The following is a 27,039-nucleotide window of genomic DNA, read 5'->3' on the forward strand; positions in this document are numbered from 1 at the left end:
CATGCATTTAATCCATTCATTTTCTTTTCCCCCCAGGCTTCACTCTAAAGCAGAATATATGCTTGGATGGAAAGGGGGGCGATGTACTTCCAGCATGGTCCACAGCTCTAAAATATTACTTCCACCCCTACCCTTAGTGGAATTCAGACTTCAGATATTTTCCCCTTGGGGAAGACTGTATTTATCTTCATAAGTGTTTGAGAGCTATCTTTTAGCTTTTTTTGCATTTCATTATAACTAACTGTAAAAGAAGTTTGCCCTTTTTTAATAACATCTCTTGATTTAAGAGTAAGAGAAACTGTTGAGCCTCATCATAACACGCTTTTTCTTTATGATCAAGGGAAGCTATTGCAAGTCAATTCTGGTGCCAAAGAACAATTCTTTTTTGAAGCGCCAAGAGGAAAGAGGCATATAATAAGACCCACTGAGGTAGGAAGGAAACGAACTGAACTTTAAAATTTTATGTATCATTATTCCCTTGCTCTCTGGTTAGAGGGAGAGTTGTATAACATATAGGTTGGAATATGTAGTTTTCTGTCTCACTTTGCCAAAGTTTCAGCCTCATCCCCAGATTCTTAAAATAAAATATCTTTGGTGCCAACTTTGACTGGAGACAAGGGGAGCAAATTGCTGCTTTCCATGGGGGTGCCGAACCTCAACGCAAAGGGCAAAGCCAGCCTATGTGGAACCCCAGTCCAGCCCTCCAAGGTCCCCCGAAAGGCCTCATCCCATCTCCCTAGCCCTGCCTTCTTTCCCCCAGGTGTGCACCAGTTGTGGTTGCCTGGCTTTTGCGCATTTCCCCAGCCATTCATAAAGTTGAAATACCTCACCCAAGGCTTAGTTGCTAGTAGTAACAGCTTCAAGCTGCAATATGCTGAAGGGCAGGTTGGGGGCTGCATTTTGCTTTGCTTTGGCCCAACCCACCAGCGGAATGCAGATCCCCAAAAGCTTGTGCAGAATAGAAGTTTGTCCTCAAGCTGAAAGAGGTTCAGCATCCCTGATGCAGGTATGTATTCCAACAGGCCACATGTTGTGCCCACCCACAAGTCAGATATTTTTACATTAATAAGGGTGTTTGTAAGGGTGGTACAAGAAAATTTTATGACAGTGGGGAAGGACTCTGTCATGCATTTGTGTTGGGTAAAGGAGGTTGCAGGTTTAAGACCATGTGCAACAAGGGAAAGAAGGCCTGTTGTCACACTTCCTTGTACATTCCATGTTTTCTCTAAATTCTCCCTTTTCCACATTATTTCCCATTTGCCTTAGAGTACCATTTGAATGCACATGTACTGAAAGTGAATTTAGTACATGGTATCAATGGGATTCTCTTTTGAATGCACATAATTACAATCAGCTGCACTTCATTGTTCTACTTTGCTTCTCTTTTCTGCTTTCCCTGTGTCATAGTGTTTGAAAGGTATTAAAAAATTCTTGTTACTAATTTTCAATGCAAGACTGTGTGTTATTAAAAGACTTTCCTTTTATTGCAGAACATTTCAATACATTGCAAGGGGAATTTGTGGTATAACAGTGCAAACCTATGCATATTTACTCATTAATATAAGTCTCATTATATTCAGTGGGACTTACTCCCTGCAAAGAATGCATGAGATTACAACCTGAGACATATGTGTTTGCAAGGGTAGTTCTGTACAGAGGTGCTCACTTATAATAAGCAGGCATTTTAAAAGGCTTTTAAAAGTGACTTCATGCACAGTTGCATGAAAGATGAAGAGTCAGCATGCATTCTACAACTGGATAAATGCCAAGGTAGGAGAGATGGCTGAGTGCAACTTACTGCTGCATATAAAACTACTGTATAGTAATTTTTATTGTAAGATTACAGTATAGTAATTTTTGCTCCCTAGTCCCACGTACATAATTTATGTATCACCTTTTTCGCAAAGCATGCAAGGCATTTTCTAGTTTAAGTATTACACTTTAATAGCTTACAGACTATGATCTGTGATACAAAAGGAAAAGCAAATGTGTGTATGGCTGGGGGCAAGGTGAGATAGCAAATGTAGATACCAATGCCTTCATGCAATTACAGACCAGTCAAGTATAATGGTTACTGTCTAAGGCAATTATGAGAAGAGGAGAATTTGGGCATAATCAGGCCAGTACAGCAGATGCAATATATCTCATACGAACATGCAATGGTCAATGACTTAACAAATTGAAGTAATAACCAGAGGTCCTGGTACAGAGGCAGTTAACCTTCTTCTTGTTTCCCTTCATTAATCACATCAGTTTTCTGCTTTAAATTAAAAAAAATGTACATATTTTCTTTGATGAAAGAGAAGAATCAGATTTATTTGGGCATTTATGAACAAACCAGTTTTGGATCTGGGGATTCCAAGAGCTGTGTTGGATTGCCCTTCTGTCAATGGGAGATAATATTTTTGTAATCGATGAGAGGTTTGGAGAATTAATTCCTTAGAAGATTTGAGTTGCTCACGCACTGTATGGTTTCATGCTTTTCCTTCCCAGATTGAGAAGATTGAGTGGGACACCTGGACATGTGTTCTTGGTCCTACCTGTGAAGGAATTTGGCCAATGCACAGTGATGTGACTGTTATCAATGCAGCTTCACTCACCAAAGATAGCACTCTTTTAGCTACAGGGGATGACTTTGGGTTTGTAAAGCTCTTCAGATATCCTGTAAAGGTAATGTACAATATCGTTCAGCTTTAAATATCTTTTTTAAAAAATATTTTTCAAAAGTGTCCTGGTAAATGGAATAATTGCATGTGGGGCATGAAGTTCAGAAATAACAAAAAAGAATCATGGAAGATGTGAATTGTTCATGTTGCAGGGTCAGCATGCCAAGTTCAAGAAGTATGTGGGTCATAGTGCTCATGTTACCAATGTCCGGTGGTTATATAATGACTCTGTGCTGCTGACAGTGGGTGGAGCTGACACCGCTCTCATGATCTGGACTAGAGAATTTGTGGGAACCCAAGAAAGCAAGCTAGTTGACAGCGAGGAATCAGATACCGACGCAGAAGAAGATGGAGGTAAAGGGTTATGTGGCCCATACATTTTGTTCATGTGCTTTTGAATTTCATTAAACTCTTCCTATACAGGAATGAATGAAGCTGGATTTGTAGCTTATTGAGTCACTTATGAACCATTTAATATGTCATGCAGACCAAAGTGGCAAGAATTTGAACTGTACCAATTTATAATGTAGGTGAGAGAGGTGGGGTCATGCGGTTTGTGTCAAAAGCTCCCTCTGTATAGTAAATTTGCATAGCAGGGAGAGAACTTAGTTTCACCTTTCTCTTACACATTTCCTTCCCTTTGATTACATGCAGAAAGTTTTTTTCTACATAGTTTAGCATTCAAAAATATGGTCCATACCTTGCACCACAGGTATGGGCCATGTTTTACAGTCCAGAGTTTTACTAACTTTGTGTAATATGCTGAATGATTAAATGTGCTTCATGGTTAATGGGAGAAAACCCTTTAACCCACTTTCACAAACTTAATCTTTATAGTTTTAAGGCAGCCACAACATTAGTCTTCACTCTTTTTTTTCAAGATTTGGAACAGCATGTTTCATTTTACACTGATCTCATATACATGCAATTTTGCATTATAATATTACAAACATCTAAACAAGTCTCATGTTCCATTCCACATTTGTTCAAGGTTATGACAGTGACGTTGCACGAGAAAAAGCTATTGACTACACCACGAAGATCTATGCAGTGAGCATCCGAGAGATGGAGGGTACCAAGCCACATCAGCAGCTAAAGGAGATTTCAATGGAAGAAAGGTTTGTCATGGAGAGGCATCCCTTACTCATGTTCATGTCTGAACTCATAGAAACATTGCATGCAAACCCCAAAATGTACAAATGTTAGCACACACATCAGAAATTCAAGGGTGCTTCCAGATGGAGGATTTCTAGTGCTATCAAACAAAAGGTATTGTGGAACTATTCCATCTTGTCTTCCTAAATATCTTTTCTGTGGAAAGAAAAAGGAAGAAGCAGTGGGAAAACACACAGAAGAGTTTCAGATAGAAGACAATTTCATCTGGACTCTCTGTAAAATTCCATGAACGAGACAGTGCAATTGTAGCGTAACAGCCTTGTCTGGAAGCACTCTGAATATTGAGCAGTCCACATCACTCTGAAATCTAGTTTATTTCATCTTCACAATTAAATTATGTCTTTCAAGGTACTATGTTAAGAGTATTTAAACCACAGTCTTCAAGGCCTTGGCAATTATAGGCGGTCTATAAATACATGTAAATAAATTAATAATTAGTAAATAAATAAATGTCCTACATTTTGTTTGCATATACTTTAAAATGTGACTGGTGGTGCTGACCTGGGAATATCTTGCTGATCTGTTTGCCTTTTTAATTTTATTGCTGTAATTTGTCTTTATCAATAATGCATCTACTGAATATTTAAGTACATTAAACGTGGTTTATAGCAACAATCTTAGGAATGCCAGTAAGTATTTTTAAAAGAAAATGAGGAAACCCCCAAAATATTCCAGTTATGGGTTGCATTTTGCTGCTCTTGTTGACATGCTGAAAGATTAAAAACAAACATTCATTAGACTGCATTGTGGATATTGTCATCAACACATGAGGGCTAAGATTCCTCCTTAGTATGGCTGATAGATTCTGACCTGGAAACAATGCTTTAATAACTCACGGTCATCTTTACATTATTTATCAGGCACCGTTCCTATTTCAGTGTTTAAACAGCCTGTTCTCCTTTTTCCACATGCTCTGAAGCGGAACTGGAATCTTGCTTCCTATAGATGGCACTGAGAGAGAGGGAATGACTACCAAAGTACCACATTTCAAAAAAAAGTTTTTCTGTCCTAGAGTTGTTAAAGTAGTAGGTGCTGCCTCCAAATCTAGAGTTGGCAATCCTGTTTTCCTGAGCCAGTTTATATTTATTTAACTGGCATGGATACAGCTTCCACGTTTGAGGAAATCCCATAGGTTCCCATGAGAAGTTCCTATGCCAGCTCCCAATCCCAAATAGGAGCAGCAGTGTTGATGTAGGAACTTCTTATATGAACATAGGCTCCTATTTGATTTCCTCATTTCGTTCATTATTGGAGTAGCAAGGAATATAACTGTAGAGCAGTGTCAGTCTCAAAATAAAATGTGCATCCCCGTCTGACAGCCTAGTCACCTTGCCATCATACAGATGTTAAGAATAGCCCATTGGTATGCAAATCCTTTAATGTAAAGTCATTGGAGCCAAGGATGTAGAGCTCCGAAATAAGCATGACTTTCTTCTGCTATACTTGTTATTTCTTTCAGCCTGTTCACAAACCTGATTTTCCTGGAATACTTGACATTAAAACAGTTTAAGATGGCTCGATATGTGTAAAGATCTATCTTTCTGTACACTTCTCACACAGACGCCACGCTCTGTATTTTAAAATTCATTCTATCCTGGTTTTTCCATTTTTGCTACCTACCATTTTGATTCCACAATCCAAAAGAGTGAATATATTGGATTGGATGAGATTAATTCATAGTCACTGAACTCATGGCTAACTTGCATTCCATTGATTTAGTGAGTCTACATGAAGTATGACTAAACCTGCATCCAACCAAATAAAAACAAAAATCAGTAACGGCCAACAACCAAAATAGCCAGCAGTATCAGATAACCAGTAAAATTATATGTGGTGTTTGTAATTCCAATTACCATATAGGCCAAACCTAGAAAATAGTGTCTTGCCCTGGCATCCGAAGGAAAGCAAATAGTGGTTGATCCGCCCTCTCCAGGGACAGAATCTGAGTGCCATCACCATGAAGGCCTAACACAGCCTTCTGGTGCCTTGGTATCCTCCAGCATGCCTCATTCTGGAATGCCAGAAGCTGTAGTCCAGCATATCTGGAAGCTGGACTGGGTTGGGGAAAGGAGGCCTAACCTGTATCCTTATGAAGCATTCCTCCAATGGTGATGAAAGTCAAGGAGGGCTTGAACTGAGGACTTAACAGTGCAAGTAGGTTCATATTACCAGAGGGCATTAGGGATGGCATCAGTGCCCAACATACTGATGCACCCCGGGGGCCGTATAGACGCTGATACTTTGGCCATTACTACTGCGCACCCGCTAGCTTTGCCCCTTCCTGCCTTTGCCACTTGGCTTCCTTGCTGGTGTGTGTGCTGGATCTGTTGGAGCTGTAGCTGACAGCCTCCTCCAGAAAAAGTGCCACGATGAGCTGAGATGCACAGCCTTTTTGCCCCCCTGCCCATTACAGTGCTGCCAATTGGTAAGGCCACTTGTAGCCTAGTAGCGACAACAGTGGTACCGAATACGAGTAGGCAGGGATGTTAGCAGCAATGTCAGAGGACAGCAGTCAGAACCCTGTGATTCCAGTGCGAGTCTGATCAGTTCTGGTGTGAAAACACATCAGCACTATGCCAAGGGCCCACTGAAGCCCAGGGATAGCCTGGGAGGCAGTCCTTTTGACGTATGTATGTATTTATTACATTTATATATCACTCCATGGCCCGTTGGGCCCTCTGGGCAGTTTACAATTTTAAACACACATAGCAACAGTACAATAATAATATTTAAATAAACAAAAATAAAACCAACATTCAAACAACTTTACAGCAATTAAAATAGAAGTCAATACATGGCATAGCAGAAAATATAATGCAAACAGGATTAAAACAGTTCTTACCTATTAAAAATCAGACAAATAAAAAAGTTTTCACTTGGTTCCAAAAAGAAAACAAGAATTGGTGCCAGGTTCACTTCCTTGGGGAACATGTTCCAGAGACCAATTGCAACTGCTGAGAAAGCTTTTCTCCTAGTTGTCACCATCCCCCCAATTGTTTTTAAATTCATCAAAGAAGGGGAATGGAGCTAATGGCCAGCAGTGGACTTTTCTTAGGCATTTTACCTTCAGCTGTTTCAGTGTGGTAAGAAATATGAACTGATCACATTGTAAGATATTTCTAAACAGTGTTCTTGGCTGCCTCAGATACCTGCTCCATCAGCTTCTTTTCATTTACTGGAGGTTGTACTTCATGGAGAAGAGCAAGCTATAGAATTGGGGCATTAGTAAGATTTGGAGATAATTCTCTTCCCACGCCATTTATTCTCGCTTTGGAAGGAATTTCAAGCAAATGCTTAAAAGTAGATTGCTCTATGACATATTTATCACATCGTAGCAGTATCATTAAAATGGTACCTCCTGTCAAACTGATGTCTATGTCATTGAGGAATGTGAGTAAATTTGAGTAAATAGGTGCAAATCCTATTGAAATCCATGACCCTTAAACATATTTTAAGGGATCAACATATTGAGATCCATGAAGTCAGGTTTGCAGATGGGAGCTTTTGCCATATTATTCTTTGACGTTCAGCTATTCTAAGAGATTAAAAGAAAGAGAGGTAAACTTTACTCGGTGCAAAGCAGTGTCTTACAAGCTGTTAGAAAGGAAATATTTTCAGACTATAATGACAGCAAACTCTGTAGAAAGCCATATTGGACCAAGAGAACAGCATACCAAAACAATAGATGATGCTAGATTGAGCTGTACTGCCCAGTAGCCAACAGTATCTGTGCAGCTTACACCAGGTACATAAAAACAATACATTCAAATACTATAAAAACTTACCAAGAGAAAGATATTTTAAAGATAATGTTTTGGTCACTTTCTACTGATCCAGTGCTGCTAAGCAGAAGTTCTAAGTGTTTTGTCTGGTTCGGCTGAAACAGTAGAAAGGAACCCTAGCATGCCAGCAGTATTTTTCAATAACATGGAATCCCCTATTGCTGCATCATAAGCATAGCTTGTAGAAGAGTGGTCAACCTTGTTCCATGAGTCTAGTTTCTCTGCCTTTCCCTTCCTTTCAATGCATTTCCTGGCAGAAAAAAGCATAAAAATATGCCAGAACTATCTGCTAGCTTAGGAGGCCCTCTGGTGTATCAGAGGCGACATGATGGTGCTGAAGATGTGCTGCATCTTCTCATGAATAGCATGGAAGCTGCCTTCGTAGCAACAGCTTTCCTCTGTTCAAAACATGCTTCTTTCAGCTGGTGTATTCAGACTGCATTCCATGCTTCCTTATATCCCCATCCCTTTCTGCATTCAACAAAGACGTGTCCTTACCTTCAAAATTCTCCATGGACTTGCCACACACCATTTACTGCCCTTGTTTTTGGATTTATCTCTGACAATGACTTTTGTTTCTCCAAATTCAACCCTCCTCATGCAATCCATAGTATCTTTTGCTTCCTGTAATTTCTCCCTCCAAGGACCCCAGTATGATGCTACTTCTCTCTCACTCTTCCCTCAAATTCCTCCTCAAAACATTTCTTCTATGATGCCTTTAGCTTATGGCACAGCCACAAAAAACACCCACAAAAGTCCTCACATACAACAGATAAGTTGGATAAGCTGTGCCTGGGCTATAGTACTTCAAAACCTGTGCAAGAAGAGACTTACCTGATCAAAAGCTCCTCCAGACCAAAGGGTATATCCCTGCATGTAGAAAATTAGGATGCTAGATTTCTCTTTGACATCTGGTTTTCTATGAGCAGATATTCATTTGTTTGTTTGTTTTGTATAGAATGCACTTAAAATTAAGCAAGCTGCCGCCTGTGGAGACTGAAATGCCTGAAGCCAGATAGCAGTTCATAGCCTCAGCAGTTCCTTTAGACCTAGGCCTCTATATAACTGCATTTACATATACTGTATGCATCCACTATTGTTGTTTCCTTCCCCTCCTTTCTATCAAAATGTAGTTGTAAGCTCCATAGGGCAGCTGTGACTTGTCTTTATTGTATGTTTTGCTTCTGTTTTTGCTGTTTTTCAATAAACAATCTGATGCAATGGACTTTGGGTGTGGCACTAGTGCAACAAGTCTAGGCAATACAACCACATTAGTCCATTTGCACCACTGAAGGTGCTGCTTGAACCTGATGTATATAGCAAAAACAGTATGGGAGGAAGGTAGCACCAAACACAATCCTTTCTGTGTCATCAGATCATAACCAATCCACCTTTTTTTCCTATTCACAAGGGAAAAGCTCCAGTCCAACTTTTTATTTTCTGACCAATTTCTGACACTGCAGAACTAAACTGAAATGGATTAATTCCATTCTTAAATTTTGTGACAGAGAAACTTCATGAGCGAAGAAGCAGGGAGAAACTTATGTGGGTCATGTGGTATGTGTTAGGGCTGTGCCATTCACAAAATCAGCTTCTGACCTCACCCAGCTTTAATCATTTACTAATCACACTTGGGTATTTTCAGTTTTTTTTTCTCAGATTGCATTTCCATCAGTATGCACAAATTGGATAAAAATTTGGATTTTTTGTAACAGCATTTTTAATTATAATCTTGCAATGACTTTAAAAGACATGGCAGATCAAATGTAGTCAGTAACATTAAATTAAACCTATTTAACAAAGACTTTTAACAGACTTTAGACTGTACTTCCCAGAGAGGTACGCCTGGTGCCAAGTTTATACTCTTTTTGGTGCCAGGCCAAAACCTTCTTATTTAAACGGTTTTTTAAAATTTAACAACTTTTAATCTTCAGTTGCTCTGTTTGTTTTGTGATGTATTGTTTTGTTCTGTTTCAATGTATTTATTAGAAATTGTTGTTTTAATTGTTCTTTTAAATATTGTAAGCCATCCTGAGATTTTTGTATAATAGGATGGCATACAAAAGCTTTAATAAATAAATAAAATTTAACAGATTATTGCAGCTACTCATCAAATCTTTACATGCCAGTTTAGAGAATGCCTTAGAAAGGTGTCTGAACATTTTCTCAGCTATAGAAACTAATTGTCAAGTAAGGTAGGGTGCACTACAGGAAAGTCCCTGGTCTGATGTCATGTAGACATGCATTAGTTGTTGGTGGCATTCTGGGTAATTGTAGAGGGTGGCATAGGGACTCACAGGACCAAAGACACTTCCAAAGGTATGCAGAGCCCAAGTAACTTTAGCCTTTATAAATAATTGGAATAAAGAGACAAAGTTTTAAGATACTGAATAAATGTATAATTCTCTGCTTTGAAGGGCTGAAAAACTTGAGCTGCTTCAAGGAATAAAGCTATTTTCCCAACATCCTGAGACTTTGTATCTTTGTTTCATTAGGGTTATTTGGAATGTTGTCCAGTTTTGTATGACCCTTTATAAATCACAATACAGTTTAGTTAAAAGGACTAGAAGTTTGGTGTGCTAAAACTGAACTGGCAAGAAACCAGGTCTTTTCATGTAGAAGCAAGTGGTTTGTGTGCCAAAGAAAATGGTGCACCTAGTTCTGATAAAAGTCCATATACTCGTGTGAGATAGTATCAGGGACACACTAGTTGCATTTGGATGATTTTTTAAAGCTATCAAGGAGCACCATGGTTGTACTCTTTTCCCATGCCCTCCTCCTCCTCCTCCTGTTGCATGCCAACCTTGGCACAAAGATCTTGGCTTACAGTAAGCCAGAGTTCTCCATTCTGTTTGAATTGGGAAAATCTGTCTTAATGTTGGTTTACAAACCAGAAAAATAAACCCTGCTCATGAACTGGCATGTGACTGCACAGAATGGGTAGGTGAAGGAGGAGCACATAGCCATGATGCATATCCAGAGCTTCTTGAACTATGGTTTATGAAGGCTTGGACAGATGCTTGAAAAGAGACACTGCATTTTAATCTTAAGAATACCAGGATGAATCACACTTTCCCTTAAAGAAGGACATGCACTTGAATTCACTGCCTTTGATCTTTTTGAGGAGGATCCTTTAAAAGAGCTGCCATTTAAAATCAACTACAACTTTAAATCTCATATCTACACACTTAAAGTTGTTGTATACTTTAATACTTCTTTGTCAATATATATCCAAATGTTTTATGTCTTCTATTAAGGGTATCCTTCTATAGTAGAGTTTATATTGCACAGGAGTCATGAAATGTATATTGTAATGATTAGAACAGAAACAGGACTGGCCACAGGTTCAAAAGAATTCCTGTGGTTATTTTAGTATGTGCATTTCGTTAGGATAATTAATGTATGTTTCTCTCTCCTCTCCCCATCCTTGTTGTTTTTCTTCCTTCCCTTCTCTTACTGCCCATGTCTTCCTCCCTGGCATCTCCTTATTTCTCCTTTCTTTCTTTTTCTTGCTCCTCTGATTGGCTCTCCGCCCCTTGCTTTTTCCATGTAATTTAGGAGCGGGGCACCTATCAAAGGAGCCACAGGAACAGTCTCGCGGTGTGGGAGTCCTAAGAGAAGTGCTCCCACACCACGGGGCAATTTGGTCAGTGGCAGGACTGCCCCGGACAATCTGAGACAATTGTAAGCCGTACCATCTTATACTTAGGACAGTGTGTATGAATTGTGTCTTGGTTGAGAAACAGATTTTTGCACTGAACCTGAATTGCTTGAACCAACCAGACTAGAACAATCCTAATGTCCAAAATTGTTTCATGTTACTAATATGTGGAGCAAGGATTTGCATTTTGCCTTTTACTAACACCTGGTTTATAACATGTGTTTGCAGCATCTGTCTGTTGGATTTGCATGTCTGGATGAATCGATAACCCCTCTAACAATTGGTGTGATAGTAATTCTGGCACAGAAAGTTAAATTCATAAAATAGGTTAACATTCTTATCTCTTTCCCTGTTAGTACTGGTATGGTACAGTCATCCATTTTTGAGACGTGTGCCACAAGTTACGTGCAAAGTACTAGATGTTGTAATGTGCTGTCAAGTTGCCTTGACTTATTGTGACCCTATGAATGAGGGCCCCCCAAAATGTCCTGCCCTTGACAGCCTTGCTCAACTCTTGTGAACTCAAGGCTATGGCTTCCTTTATGGAATTGATCCATCTCATATTTGGTCTGACTCCTCTTTCTTCTGCCTTTGACTTTCCCCAGCATGATTGTCTTCTCCAGTGAGTCTTGTCTTCTCATGATGTGCTGGAAGTATGACAGCCTCCATTTTGACATTTTTGCTTCCCGAGCAAGTTCTGGCTTCATTAGATCTAGGACCCACTTGTTTGCCTTTCTGTCAGTCCAGGGTATTTGCAAAGCTCTCCACTCTAATGCACCCTATGGAACAATGTAACCTCAGCCATAATGTTATGTTGTTGTTTTGCCTCTGGTCTATAATACCTGGCAACGATGCATGGTGAGGAACACAAGAACACAGATCCCATTATATGCCATATCCATTCCTTTGCAGATCCTCAGGCATCAGTCTACTTGGTTAACTTGTGTCATCCATCTACAAATAACCCATCAAGGAACTATCTCAGAGAAGACCCACAGGCAGATCTATCTTCAAATGTTTGAGACAGTCCTGACAGAGTTTTAAAAATTGCTCTGACAAAGGCCCCAGACAATATACTGAGCCGAAACACTTCTTAAAGAATTAACTATTTTTCCAGCATCTTGAAACTAGTTCTCTCTTTTTAGACCTGCTTATTCTGTGCCAACATATCAAGCCATGTTGATTGGCATGGCTCATTGTAGACTGAAATAGCCTGAAATGAGAGCAACTTGGCAAGCCCATCATTCTACCTAAACATTTTATAATTACTCCTTGACAGTGTGAAGTCATCTGAAGATTCCTGTAAGCTGCTTCTCTCAATTTCTTCTTCTAGAGAAAATCATGAAGCAGTGAGCTGAGGTCCCTTGTCTCCGGCTAGCTTAAATACATTGAGGACTGCAGTTCTAGTGTCTAGCAGACTACCAGAAAATCTGTCAGCAGGTTGCCTTTCTTGGTGTTTTTAGTTTAGCTAAAGTTTCTCTTGTGCAAAAAAGAAGTCTCTCAGTGCATCCAATAAATATAAGCCTTATTTTGTGCTGTCGTTGATCAAGGGGCTGTCTACTACTGGTATGTCATTTCTCTCCATCCTTTCACTTACCTTTTGGCTATGTATACCAGAATGCACTGGGGATTTCGAAGAGACACAACTCATCTAACTTTAAAAATCTGCTTGTACAGACGGGAGCAGCTAATGTCTTCTGCTGATGCATTGCAACACCCACACACAGCCAAAGGCTAGTCATATATTATTGATCTAAGTTTATATTTAAAAATGTAAAATCTTACCAGTATGGTACATTGGAAAATAATTCCTGGCCAGTTATAAGTCCCCAACAACCAGACAAAAGAAATACCTTGTCATGCATCCAGGATGTCAGCAAATTCAGTGTGGAAGTGAAATCTAAACTTAATTTTAGTTAGCCACCTCCACATTCCTTTATCACTTGAGAATCTACTGTAGGTGCTGAAGGCGAAGTGAGGCCATCTTTTAAAACTGTCACACCATGGCAGACTGTTTATTCCTCGAGCCCACTCAGAAATGCAGGGGCTCTCTGACATCTCCGGTAGTGTTGTTTCCCAGTCAAGGGGCCCTCAGCAAACCTTAGGATGGTGGGGCCCCTGCCTGCCCTCTTTTGGTGCACCTGTCGCTCCATGTGGCAGCCGCCCTCCTCCATATTGCTCTAGAAGTACGGTGGCCACTGACATGTCACCAAAAGAGTCTATGCAAAAGAGCCCGGACAAAGCAGCTAACTTCCCATCCAGTTCACCCCAAACAAAATGAATTCTGCAATTAATTGTCCTACCCATAAAGCACCACAAATCAGTAATTTCTCTTCAGTTAATTTACCATCAATGAATTTACCACCCAAATAGTCATCCAATATGTAATCAAATCCCCATCAATTAATTGCATTGATCAAACACCATTACTACTTCCTCTGTTACCTTCAAAACAAAATAAATAGAATGTGCAGTTTCCTTTGCAGTGGAAAAGGGAGACCACTCTACTCATTAGCTGGCTGGACTCTTTGTGCAGTAAGGAGTCCAGCCAGCTGATGAGTAGAGTGGTCTCTCTTTCTTGCTCTCCTCCCCCTTCTTCTGCTGTCTCTCTCTCACACAAACACACTTCATTTTTATATATAATTAATGCACAAGGTAAATTAACAGATAATAGATGCCACTGCAACATACCACAAACTGAAATATCAAGTGTCCATAGGAAGCTTCCATTTACAGATACTTTGTCCCTCTTTGGATTGCTCTTTAAGAGATGTTTCAGTTTGGCCACTGTGACATCTACACCAGAATGTATTGGTATGAGCTTGAGGAATGAGCTAAATGGTTGCTTGTTACAAGTAATTATGTTCTACTCAGCAACACCCACAGTGTGGGGTGAGAGAGAGTGATAATGCCTCTGAAATAGCTGAAATCCACGCACATCATTTAAGGAGGCACACATCCTGGTTTAAGCAGATCCATTCACTAATGATCTTCCATGCTAGAGCTTATGGCAAAACTCAAAGAGAAAGGTCCCTTAAATCCTTTTCAGCTGTGATTATACCCTGAATTAATCTGTTTGTTTGGTTTTTTGGCTTGTTCATGTCTGTAAGCGGAAGCATGGTGACATGTGGATGTAATAGTAGCTTGATGTTTACAATTAATCAGAAGTGGTTATAGTCATCATACATTCCTTTTCACTATGTATTTTTTAATTTTCTGTTAATCAGAATACAGTATTCAAAGAACCTGCTCACAATAGGAAAAACTGGCTATTTCTTGACAAATATATTGAGTGATCAGGAAATCATGACTCCTATTTCTATAGAGACTTATTTCTGAAGTGTACAATTCTCATGATGCATAACTTTTATGAAAATGCTTGTGTTTTAACTCCTCTGAGTAAACAAGCATCCATTGTTCGAGTTGCCGTGGCCTTTATTGTTTCATCCTACTACTATGAACAAATATATCCACAGTCAGCCATCTCTCTCTTATAGCCAAACCTACTCTCTGCATTTTACTTTTCCTCTCTAGCCATGCTATAGCAATCTCTTCACTTTACACACATCTGTTTCTTCTTATTGCCTACCTTGAATTCTGTGCTGTTTCAGGACTTATTTTTCTGTAGCCTTAAAATCTTTTTAGAAATTTTGAATTGGAAAGGAATTTGGAAATCACCCAGTCTCGTCTCTCTACTGCCCCCCTCCCTCTGCTCAGTACAAGATTCACAAGGCAATTGCCACATCCCCAACAGGTGGCGCTCCAGCCTCTGCTTAAGAATATCCAGTGAAGCAGGCCCCATCACCTCCTGACAGTCTGTCTGCTATCAAACAGCTTGCACTGTTATGTTTCTCCTAATGTTTGGGAACTTCCCTGCCATTTCAGCTTCTATTTCAGCCTGTTACCCATGCCCTCTCACACAATGGTTTCCTCCATCTTCTATACGACAGTCCTTCAGATACTTCAAGGCTGTGATCACGTCTCCCCTAATCTTCTCTTATTCAACTGAATGTATTTCACTTCTCTTAAGCACACTGACTGAAGGAACAAAAATTTCATGGATGTTCCCTCATCAAATTCAAACTATATACGATAATTTATTAGGGTATTTCTATCCTGTCCATATGTTGATTATGTAGCTGTTGCTGCTTTGCATGTTCTGTTATAACATGTGTATTTTCATAGTTCAACTTATCAACTCTTAATCAAATCTTTCTTGCTCTATGAAGGCAAGAGATTGTGGTGGATTCCACTGCTCAGTGCATTTTTAGGTAGCTTTGCAAGGGCGTGGCCTGATAGAAACTGCTAATACAGCCCACTTACAGCCCCTTTGCCATGGGTAAAATGCAGATAAAATGCCACATGTGCTGAAAAAATAGCAATCCATCATGGGCAACATGGTCATATGAATCAGACTGAAGTCTTTCATGTTTAGAATTACCACCTTTAGCTCTAGAATTGTCAGTCATTCCCAGCCTTGTGCAAATGGTCATTTACTGTAGAAATAAGCATGTGGAAAGGCGACTGGATCATATCTACAGCCCCTGGCTCTGACTTCCATCTGACAAAAGGGTACCTTGCACAGCAAGAACATAATACCTGAAGGCTTCCAACATGCTGTTTATACTCTCCATTTCTGGAAGGGCATAAGAAGCCCAAACATGCTTGGACGTATGTGCAAATCTTACCTTGGATGCAGAAAATTAGGACCGGAGCATCATGCACAGTCCTGAACATATGCACCCTTACATTCATTTCTGTGGAATGCTGTTAAGGGGCTTGAATTATTTCTGATTCCTTAGAATGTTTGCCTTACAAGCCCACTCCTTACATCTCTGAACTGTGATTTATTTTCTGTACCATTGACTAATTTCTTTCCACATATTATAGTTGCTTGTCACCACTGCTATTCACATTTACAGCTGTCCACAATATGCTCCTCAGGATGCAGAAGATGTAGTTTGCAGGAAAGTTTATGTTCACATATCAAATGGCATCTCTACACAGGTAGTATTTCAGAAAGGTGAATACGCATACAGTTCCCCCAGAGCTAGTACTGGAACAGTCTTCAACCTGAATGGATTCCTGGGGCACCTATAATACCTATATGACTGTTGCAGCTGGGATGCTCACTAGATACTCCAGTGTACTTCCTCTGCACAGCAGAAACATGTAGAGATAGGTGCCTCAAGTAAAGGTGAAAATTAGCTAAATGGAGATCAAGGGTTAGTCTCACAACAAATTGCTCGCATTGAGGAACTAGGTCAGCAGCAAAGATACAGAAAGCCAGCTAGTCCCTTGTTGGCTCACTAGATCATCAAGTCCAGCTGGCCAGTGAGCTTCAGTACTCCTTCCTGAGAATTATGTGGGCGGCACTGCAGCCCAACCAAGATGAGGCCAATAGCTGGTGCAGCTGCCCTGGTACATGGGGCATATTGCACAGGGACTGCGCTACATCAGAGTACCAGACTTTACTTTTCTGGTGCCTTCCATCTGCAAAATATTAAAGCCCATTTGCAATATTTTGAAAGTGTTTATGCTTTTCTTTGAATGGCATTCATGGCATACACACACGTCTTGTTATGTTACTGGAAAGAAAGTGTTAATATGTGTATTATATTTTAACTTGCTTTCCTTTGGAGGCAGGGAATTGTCAAGTAAGTATAAGTTGCATCCACAGAAAAAAGCACAGTTCTCTGTGAATGTACTGTTCAGATAGCTAAAATTTATGAAGGTAAAATATATTCTAACAAGTATACAGTTTTCCCATTCATGGCTTTCTATTTTTTCAGAGTAAACTGGTTTGGAACATAAACTAGTTTTCATCAGACTTAATAGAAGTGTTACATGATGTATGATGTGGCATTACTTTTATATTTCTTAAAACATTCAGGGTGCTCACAAATTGCAGAAAACCTACTTATGTATATATACATGTATATGTATATATGAATATACTGAGTATTTGTGCGTATATGTGCTGTGTATAGAGAAATATTATACATATATATATGTCTGCATATATTTTCAAATTATATCATGTATTTTATCCAATACAGCCATCTCATAGTGAGCAGTGTCCTGCTGAGATGAAGAGAGATGTAACATTTTTAACAGAAGATACAATGGTTTCTTAATCTGTGGCATGAGTCTTCCTTCACAAATTCCCTTGCACACATATATGTCCCAAAAGTTGAAAAACAGATCAGCTCCCAGTTTGCCTCTCCCATAAGGCTCTAGTTAGGCCATACAACTTAAAAAAGAGCATATATACATTTTCATTTTTATGTCTGTTCTTCACTTAATCAAAAGAATTAAAAACATGGAAAAATTGTCCTAGGGATTTCAGGAGAGGTAAACTGTCCACATCACAGACACTAGCAAATAGGCATGCACTGTGCCTATTTATTACCTGACATGCTAGAAACCTGCTGGAAATTCATCCTGCCCTGCCACAGAAGAATGTGCATGTTTTTGACACCATAAAAGTGCAATGAAAATATTCCAGCAAATGTAAAATGTTACATCTGTCTCATCTTTGCTTCCTTCACAAATCCTGCCTTGCTTTCCCATAAATTTTATCTAATATTCTTAGGAAGAAAAATGTGGAATTTGGTTAGTTTTTTTTATGATTGTAAGCCACCCCGAGGCTCATGCGATGGGGCGGCATATAAGTTGTTAAATAAATAAATAAATAAATAAATAAACTAAAACAGAAAAAAGGAGAAACAGTACTGCAAGCAAAACACCCTGTATTTTCCAAATTGCTATTGCAAGGGCTTTATCGTATTTCACAGACAGGTACACTAATGTTTTAGCTTGATGTCACATGGTTACTAAAGACCATTGCCCTAATCCTGGCATTGCCACAAGCTCCAGAGAGGGTTGCATATCCAACTGGGTTAGGCAACTCCAAGGAGTGACTGGGGCTGCTTTTCCTCTTGACCCTCTGCCATATCAGAGCAATGCTGCCTGGGCCTCTTGCTGTTCATAGGATGGGAACATTGTGCTCAAATACTTCTCTGCTCTTCTGTATCCATGTGTTAATGATTGTTTCTGAAAAGCAAAGGTAGCAATTTCCCCAGCTTGCCACTTGATAACTCTACTAAATGTAAATTGCAGTTGTTTCTCTGAGGCTCTTACAAATGAATAGGCCAATTTGATCTATCAGTTTGGTCTAGCTTTATTTTGGAGGGGGTGAAGGCAATAGGAGCATGTGAACCATTGCCCTTTCCCCATGATCGCAGAGGCCAGCATGGGGATTGCTCCATCCCATAGGACTGCAGGTTGATTGTAGCTAGGGGCTGTAGGCAGCATTTTGTCCTCCCCGACACGTAGTCCCTGGTTTGCTTTCTTTACTTTTCCCCTTAGAAATGAATGGTTCTCATTCACTGAGTAGGTAGTGTATGTAGTTCTAAGACAGCTACTGTCTGCATAATCTTGCCCTGGGTTTTGTTTCTTGATTAGCCTAATAGTGATGGACTGTTGAGAACCGACTTTCCTGATCATTCAATTAACAATTAAAGCTTAGTGCTATGCAGTTTACTTGGAGGTAAGCCCTACTATGTTCAGTTGGCCTTACTTCTAGATAAGCATACAAGATATCAGCCTTAACCATTTTTCATCCAGTTCCTTTTCCTGAGTTTCTGGTCAGAAAGAAAGGAAATATATCATGGAAATCTTCACCAGTTTGGAATCAGCATACATAAACTACCTCTGAAACATGAGTAAGAGTACTGGGAACCGGGCAGGTTAGTTACACTGGTTGTGCTGTGCAAGTAGGAAAAATATTATTCCTTTAATTGCGAAATAATCTAGGTACATTTTAACCAAAAGGCTTGCTAAATGCTGGTCCAAAGTTGCCTGCATGACATGAAAAGTTGGTGGGGATGGTAGAGAGAGCATGTTGTACTCTATTGCTTCCTCTAAAGCAGAGCTTTACAGGCAGATCATTTGGAAGAAGCACCGCCTGGCCAAATGCATTGCTCCAGTACAGCCTCACAGAATAGTGCATCTGGTATCCCTTAGGAGATAGATAAGGGGCCACGTCACACACTGCATATTTAGATGTACACCAAAATGTTCTAAGTGTACATCTAAAGTTATCGTCCGTGGTTGTACCAAATGCGTGTTTACTAATGCTTGTATCACGCAGGAGCACTCTTCAGGGAGTTGCTACTTGGGGCAGTTCCTTGATGAATGCCTATTAAGTAGCTGACTGAGGTTTGTCTGTGCATAATATGTGAAAATAGTACTCCATATATTATACTTTGGGACTACTGAACTTTTCATTATCTGTGTAGCGCACTGAAAGGGTATTTTGCAGGTCTGTATGGACTATGTGGGAAGCACTGATGAAGCTTCCTTTCTTTTTCTCTCTCTGTCCCATAGGATCTTTAGTGCAAACTTTCCCCCAAGATGTCAGGGTATGGCCTTTCTGAGTTTGTGGACTGGTGCACTCTTTTTAGTTTCTGTTTTAGTTCTTGCTGGCATGGTTGAATAGCATGGCTGTGTGCGTGCCACACAGGAATGACACATCAGTTAAAAAGAGGCTTGTGCATGTATGAAAATAATGATTCACTTATGTTTTTCTGAACTTTACTAAGTATCTCATTTGGCTTTATTTGCTGCTTACAAGGGGATCAAGGTAACTCAGTGTTGAAAAAATGGCTAATAATTGTGAACGTGTTTATCTGTTTGCGTTGTGGTCAGTTCATTTAATTTGCTAATTTCTTTATAGCTTACTATATATGTCTATAACTAAGCTATAAGAAATGTATTAGCTGTCTGCTTTGTAATGAACTGTAGTTTTTGAACTAATGTATGCCTCCAACAGTGCTTCTAGATAGCTTTGTACTTAAGTTGTAGTTGTTATTCCTGTAAAATTATTGTTGTTCATCATGCAAATGTTTTGCAGTTTCTATTTTATTTATTTTGCTTTACTATGCTTAATATTGGTAATATGTGAAGCACTTCTCATTCGATAATAACTGTTTTACTCTGTTTTACACTATGCATTGGGAAGAACTTGTTAGAACATAGCTTTAATATTGTAAGTTATTTAATATTGTAAGTCATTGCAAGCAGTAAAAAGTCATACATGCTTCTTTGTATATTAGCAAGTTGTTTTTATGAGAGTATATTATCCAACTTGAATAACCATAACTAGCAATTAGTGATCAGATTGGAATTGAAACTTTTTTTAATGCACACTTGCTTCTTCACTCCTCCTTTTCATTGGAACATTTTTCAAAAAGTCATAGCCAAAACTCTTCTGGCTAAAATTGTGCTTCAACTGATATCTATTCCTTACTTGAATTCCAGAAACAATAATAGGATTTCAGTTTTTAAAAGAATTAATTAAAATGTGGTAGTCGCTGATAGTAAAAGCAAGACCATCATTTAGAGCAGGGGTCTCAAACTCACGGCCCGCGGGCCAATTGCCGGGACAGGCGAGGCACAGGGGAGGGGCCCTGCGGCCTTCAAAGCGCCTTCAGCGCCCGGGCCAGCCAAGGGGTGATCGGCCCACCACCACCGTGGTGGTGGGATACTTGATGCGGCCCAGCCTCACCCAGACTCTACTTCCAGCGGCCCCCAGGTAAGTTGAGTTTGAGACCCCTGATTTAGAGGACTGTTAATGTTTTAATATACTAAGGTGTTTATATTTCCACCAACTCTGCTAATATTTGCTATTATTAAAATTAATTTCAATACTAATTTGCTCACACAGTGGCTCATAACTGTGTTCCTTGTTATGTAAGATTGCTGTAATTCCTGTAAGCATGGCAGCCTTGAAAAGTTATGCCATTATTGCAACAAATGGCCTGCGTCATACATAATGTTATGTAATACCAAGCTATGGTTTATTGTTATGTGCATAGCTTTGGGCTTGCACATTCCTCCGTCCTCTTCTTCTCTAGCATGGCTATGGGAAGACTGCTGCTTTCAATAAGCCGCTGTTTAGCATTAAAGCCAAAGCTAAGTGTGGTTAGTAGGTTCAGTTATTAGATGGTATAAAAATGCTATGTATATGTATACATATAAAATAATATTAATCAAGTTAGAGAAACAAGCCAACTTTAACCATGGTTTGTTTCTGAAAATGGTTGAGATTAACTCTAGGTCGTCTACATTCAAACATAGCCCTAACCATAGTTATTTAGAAACAGAAGCAAAAGCTTCTGTTCTCCGAATCAGAATAAAAGTTGGAACAGGAAAACTGAAAAGCCCATGGTTTGTTTGTGAGGCACTGAACTGCTATGTTTAAAAAGCCATCATGTGAGATTTTATTTTACATGCATTTCATGTGAAATATAAGCTTAAGAACATTAGCAAAGAAAAAAGTTGTTCCTAAAAGTCTACTACATTGCCAGAGGATTTTGCATCTACATACAGAAAACTGATTCAGCAAAATAATCAACTTTTATTAAAGCACATAAGCCAAAATCTCAAAAATCCAAATGTAATATTGATTCATTGATTGATTATATTTATATTCCTCTTGAATATAATAGAATGCCCAAATGGTTCACATACAAAGAGTAAAATCACCTTTGATAATGCAACTAGAAAGCAATATCAAGTGCAAAAGAAGAGGTGCATGAGCAAGGAAAAGGGGCAGCATGAAAAAAACAGGAAAAAACTGGTGAACACATGTGATTTCTGAATACATTTGAAACACGCTACACGTTCTGTCTCCCAAAGTGCATGAGGGAGGGTCAGGTGCTGCCACCAAGGTATTGCATACAGTGTTCTGTTAACCCCAGAATAACCAGCAATGATGATTACAATGTCAGCTGGGCATATATGAGAGGAGAGAGTCTGCTAGTTATCCTGGTCTCAAGTTGTTTGTATAACAATAAAGTAACCTTGAGTGGAGCTTCATAGCTACTAGGCAACCACTGTGGATCTTTTAATATGGATCTTATGAGAGTATAGCTGGCTGTCCCAGTGATCACCCTCGCTACTGCATTCTGCGATAGCTGCAACTTCTGAACCGGGCAGAGGGACAGCCCAATAGAGCATCCTATGGCAGAATAACGGTGAGGTTACCAGTGCATGAATCACCATGACTAGGTTATTTCTATCCATGAACTGGTATAGTTAGCATATGAATCAAAGTCATAATAGGTGACACAGGCCACAGAAGTCTACTGAGATCCCAGTGCCAGCGATGCTCGTTCAGAGGAAGAGCATTCCTATCCAGAGCAGACAAGCACCCTAATTCCTAGAGCTGGAAACTGCCAACTCATAGGGTCTCTGTCTCCCCGGGATTTGACTTCCATTTACGAGCCATGGCTACATCCACTCACCAGGTCAGAACATGCATGGCCTTCTTGATCCTGATGCACAGAGAAATAGAGGCATGTGTCATTAACTTGCCAGCGGCGCCTTGCCCCCAAAACTTCTGATGAATGCTCCCAATGGTTTCATGTAGATTCTGTGTAGCATTGAGTAATATAAACTACCCTGGCGTGCCAGACCATTTTCACTGTCGAAACAGAATGCTGGATTTAGTGGGCCTTTAGTCTCACTTCAGTGCTCAAATTACAGAGGGTGCATGGCCACCTTCCTTTTTGTGGCAGCCCCATTATTATTATTATTATTATTATTATTATTATTAAACATTTCTATGCCGCCCCTTGCCGAAACCTCGGGGCAGCTTACAACATGATAAAATACATTGAAATACAATAGTACATAATAAATTACCATTAAATACAAAAATACAAAAAAATACATTGATTTACAAATATAAAATTAAAATTATCAGTATAAAATAAAAATATAGGAGGAGAAAGAGAAGGAAGAAGAAGTTGCCCTGGCCAGATCATATGTTTTAACAATTGAAATGATGTTTAAATAAAAAGGTCTTTACCTGGCGCCGAAAAGCCAGTAACGACGGTGCCAGGCGGACCTCTTTGGGGAGTGAATTCCATAGGTTGGGCGCCACCGCAGAGAAAGCCCTCCTCCGGGTACTTACTCTCCTAATTTCTTTCATGGAGGGTTCCCGGAGAAGGGACTCTCCCGCAGATCTCAAAGGGCGGTCGGGCATATACGGACGTAAGCGTTCGTTCAGGTAGCCAGGACCCAAGCCGTTTAGGGCTTTATAGGTCATAATCAACACCTTGAATTGGGCCCGGGCTTCAATGGGAAGCCAGTGAAGCTGACGGAGGACTGGAGTCATGTGAGCATAACGCCCCGTCCCCGTCAGCAACCTGGCAGCTCTATTTTGCACCAATTGAAGTGTTCGGACTGTCTTCAGGGGAAGCCCCACGTAAAACGCGTTACAGAAGTCTAGGCGGGAAGTCACCAGCGCGTGTGTCACCGTCGCCAGGCAGTCGTACTCCAGGTAGGGGCGCAGCTGATTAATCAGCCGAAGCTGAAGGAAGGCGCTCCTCGCCACCGCTGTCACCTGAGCTTCCAAAGAAAGCTCCGGGTCGAGGAGTACTCCTAAGCTGCGGACCTTGTCCCTAAGAGGGAGTGTTGCACCATTCAGGACCAGGTCAAATCCACCCTCTCCGAAACCCGATCCACCAACCAACAGGACCTCCGTCTTGTCTGGGTTGAGTTGCAGTTTTTTGGAAGGCTACAGGGGCAGGTCCAGTTATGGGGTTCATGGCTTTCAGCAATTGCTCCTAACCTTTTCCCTCACTGGTTGAACGCTGTACACCAGTCTAGCTATTTTTGTTGTGTTCTTAAAAGCCAATAACTATTTCTGGGAGATCAATAAATCAGGAATCTAATGTGTCTCATCAGGCAAAGAAAGAGCTGTAAGTCTCTTATTAGCCTGAGTATCCTAGTTGATTTTATCTGATCCTTATTGCTACCATATTTCAATCCACAGAGGTTTTGTTAGATCCAACTGCTTTGAGAAATGCAGCCCTCCCATTTTACACAACAAGGTTGCTAATATTTAGATAAACCTGCAATAAAGACTATGTTGCTGAGTGGGCATTGTATTTGTCTTTTCAGTTTTGTTATGTGACTGTAATTATGGTGGTTTATCTTTAAAGCATTAATTGCTGCTATGTTAGAGACAAGGAATTATGAGTCAGTATAGCTGAAACAAAGTGAAGAACGAAAACATGCATAGTTAGCCCTAAAAAATGTCAAGTAAATAACATAGAGAGCTGAGGCCTCCCTGAGGGTTCATGCTGCTTCCCAGGGTTCATGCATCCTCCCCACTCCTTCCCTTGGTGCTCCCATGAGTATGTTTATTGTATGTTTATTACAGATTCAAGTATCATCCAAGTATCGTCCAGGCTCAGTTGGCATATTGGTTAGTATTTTCCCCCTTCACTTGTGATGATCTGTATGCTTCAATGTGCTTCTTTCAGGCCACCAGTTAGCAGAGCTGCTCCTCAACCTGAGAAATTGCAAAAGAATAACGTCAACAAAAAAAGGAAGCTGGTTGAGGTCAGGTTTCATACATTACTGTTTTACCATCCATTCCAATTTTGTTGAATGCATTTTGTTTTATTTTGGGAGGTTGTCTGTAATTACTACTGGTGGATGATTCTGTACATTTTAATTCATCTCGGTTTCTCATTTTTCCTGTCTTGAGTTTTTAAATTGTTGCTTATTATTATATGCACATCCCACAATTTCCCTCCGGCACAGAATTCAAGTCAGCTTACAAAATCCTCCTTCCCTTCATCATTTTATTTTTTCTTAAGATATTAGACTGACATTGTGACAAACATTACCACTATGTTTTGCAAAACAATTTTTAAAAGTAATGCATTGAAAAAGGTACAACCTGTTGCAGAGCCAGTGTAGTGTAGTGGTTAAGAGCATGGGACTGGGACTCAGACGATCTGGGTTCTAGTCCCCGCTCAGCCATGGAGCCAACTGGGGGACTTTGGGCCAGTCACAGACTCTCAGCCCAACCTACCTCACAGGGTTGTTGTTGTGGGGATAAGATGGAGGAGGAGATGTAAGCTGCCTTGAGCCCTTTGTAGGAAAAAGGCAGGATATAAATCGATAAATAAATAAATAAATAAATAAAATCATGTTAACATTATATAATTTGAATAAGCTTTTGTATCTGTTTCTGCATCAAAATCTTTTAGGTACCTTTTCACTCTAACATTTACATTTTTGTATTGATTGTTTGCTGGTTAAAGGGGGAAATTATTTGGCTCCTCTATGCAACTGTATATACTAAAAGTTGTGTATAACACAATTTCATCTTGTTAACCTTTTCCTTCCAGGAGCTGGCTTTAGATCATGTTTTTGGATACCGTGGATTTGATTGTCGCAACAACCTTCATTACCTCAATGATGGTGCTGATATTATTTTCCATACTGCTGCAGCATGCATAGTTCAAAATCTTTCTACAGGTAAATCCAAAGAGAAATTAAAGTGTAACAACCTTTTCCCCCACTGTCCAATATCTTGAATTCTTTTTTTTTAAAGATTTTTATTAAGATTTTTAAACTACTACTAAAAACATCAATCATCAAATACATTGGACATATTGGGTCAGCCCCCTACTACATATTTTTTAACATTCAATAGTCATAATCAAATCCATTTATAACAACTTAAAGACATCTTTAAATCTAAGCCAAGTCCCGTTTCTCCAGCCAATAATGAAAAAGTTCCCAAGTTTGATAGAAGTCAGTATCTTCTTTCTCCTTCAGTGATAAAGTTAATCTATCCATTTCTGCACAGTCCAGAATCTTCCTTATTATCAGTTCATTGGTGGGTAATTCCTCACTTTCCAATGTTGAGCAAATGCAATCCTTGCCGCAGTAATTACGTGTAACGTCAAATACATTTCTTGTTTGTTAATATCTTCCAGTATAATGCCTAATAGGAAAACTTCAGGTTTAAAAGCTTAAGGTTTTTGTAGCATTTCCTCAAGCCATTTATGTATTTTAATCCAGTACTTTTTCACATTGTCACAAGTCCACCACATATGATATCTTGAATTCTGCTGTATAAAACAGTGTATGGTCTATTGCACACATGGAACACCTGCAAAGGGATGGGGTAGGTAGCTTGCGAGTCCTCCTTGATCCAGAGCTTTCCCTGGAATTTGAAGTGGCTTCTGTGGCAAGGAGTGCTTTCCACCAGCTGACACTGATCCATCAGCTGTGTTCTTACCTGGATAGACAGGGCCTGGCATCAGTAACTGTGCACTAGTTACCTCATGTTTGGACTATTGCAACACACTTTATGTGGGGCAACTTTAAAGACAATCCAGATATGCCAGTTGGTGTAGGATAGAGAAGCCAGGCTATTGACAGAGACCAGCTGAGTGACTTTATGGCCCTGGCCTTACACCATCTTCACTGGCTACCCAATGAAGTCTAGGTCTGATTTAAGGTGTGACAATGACATATAAAGCCCTAAACAGTTTAGGGCCTGGTTATCTAAAGGAATGCCTCCTTCCATATACATTTAAGATCTTCCATTAACATCCTTCTCAGAGAACCTACCTGGAAGGAAGTGAGGAGGGCTGTCACAAAGAGAACGGTCTTCTCAGTGGTAGCACCTTGATTGTGGAATATGCTTCCTAGAAAAGTTCATCTGCCATCAACTCTATTCTTTCTGGCACCAGAACAAGACCTTTTATTTAAGCAATATTTTCATTGTTAGTTTTAATATATATCTGATTTAATTCTATTTTAATCAAGTACTGTAAATTGTTTTGATGTTTTTATTATTGTAAACCATCTAGAGATTTTCTTTGGTAATACAGGCAGAATACAAAAATTTTAAATAAATTAACAAATCAGTCCA

The 27,039-nt window shown here is 39.7% G+C and overlaps 1 protein-coding gene across 2 annotated transcripts in view; it reads left to right on the forward strand.

The window, feature by feature from the left end:
- The window catches only part of EML6 (EMAP like 6), a 152,796-nt gene that overhangs the window by 106,863 nt on the left and 18,894 nt on the right, over positions 1-27,039 (forward strand). For both annotated transcript variants that reach the window (XM_044428864.1, XM_044428863.1), the window contains 6 exons: positions 341-429; positions 2,494-2,670; positions 2,819-3,020; positions 3,658-3,784; positions 24,626-24,704; positions 25,502-25,631. In XM_044428864.1, the coding sequence (XP_044284799.1) occupies positions 341-429; positions 2,494-2,670; positions 2,819-3,020; positions 3,658-3,784; positions 24,626-24,704; positions 25,502-25,631 (804 nt within the window). The remainder of the gene's footprint in view (positions 1-340; positions 430-2,493; positions 2,671-2,818; positions 3,021-3,657; positions 3,785-24,625; positions 24,705-25,501; positions 25,632-27,039) is intronic.

Source organism: Varanus komodoensis, unplaced genomic scaffold (assembly GCF_004798865.1).
Source record: "Varanus komodoensis strain SLA01 unplaced genomic scaffold, ASM479886v1 scaffold2, whole genome shotgun sequence".
NCBI lineage: Eukaryota > Metazoa > Chordata > Lepidosauria > Squamata > Varanidae > Varanus > Varanus komodoensis.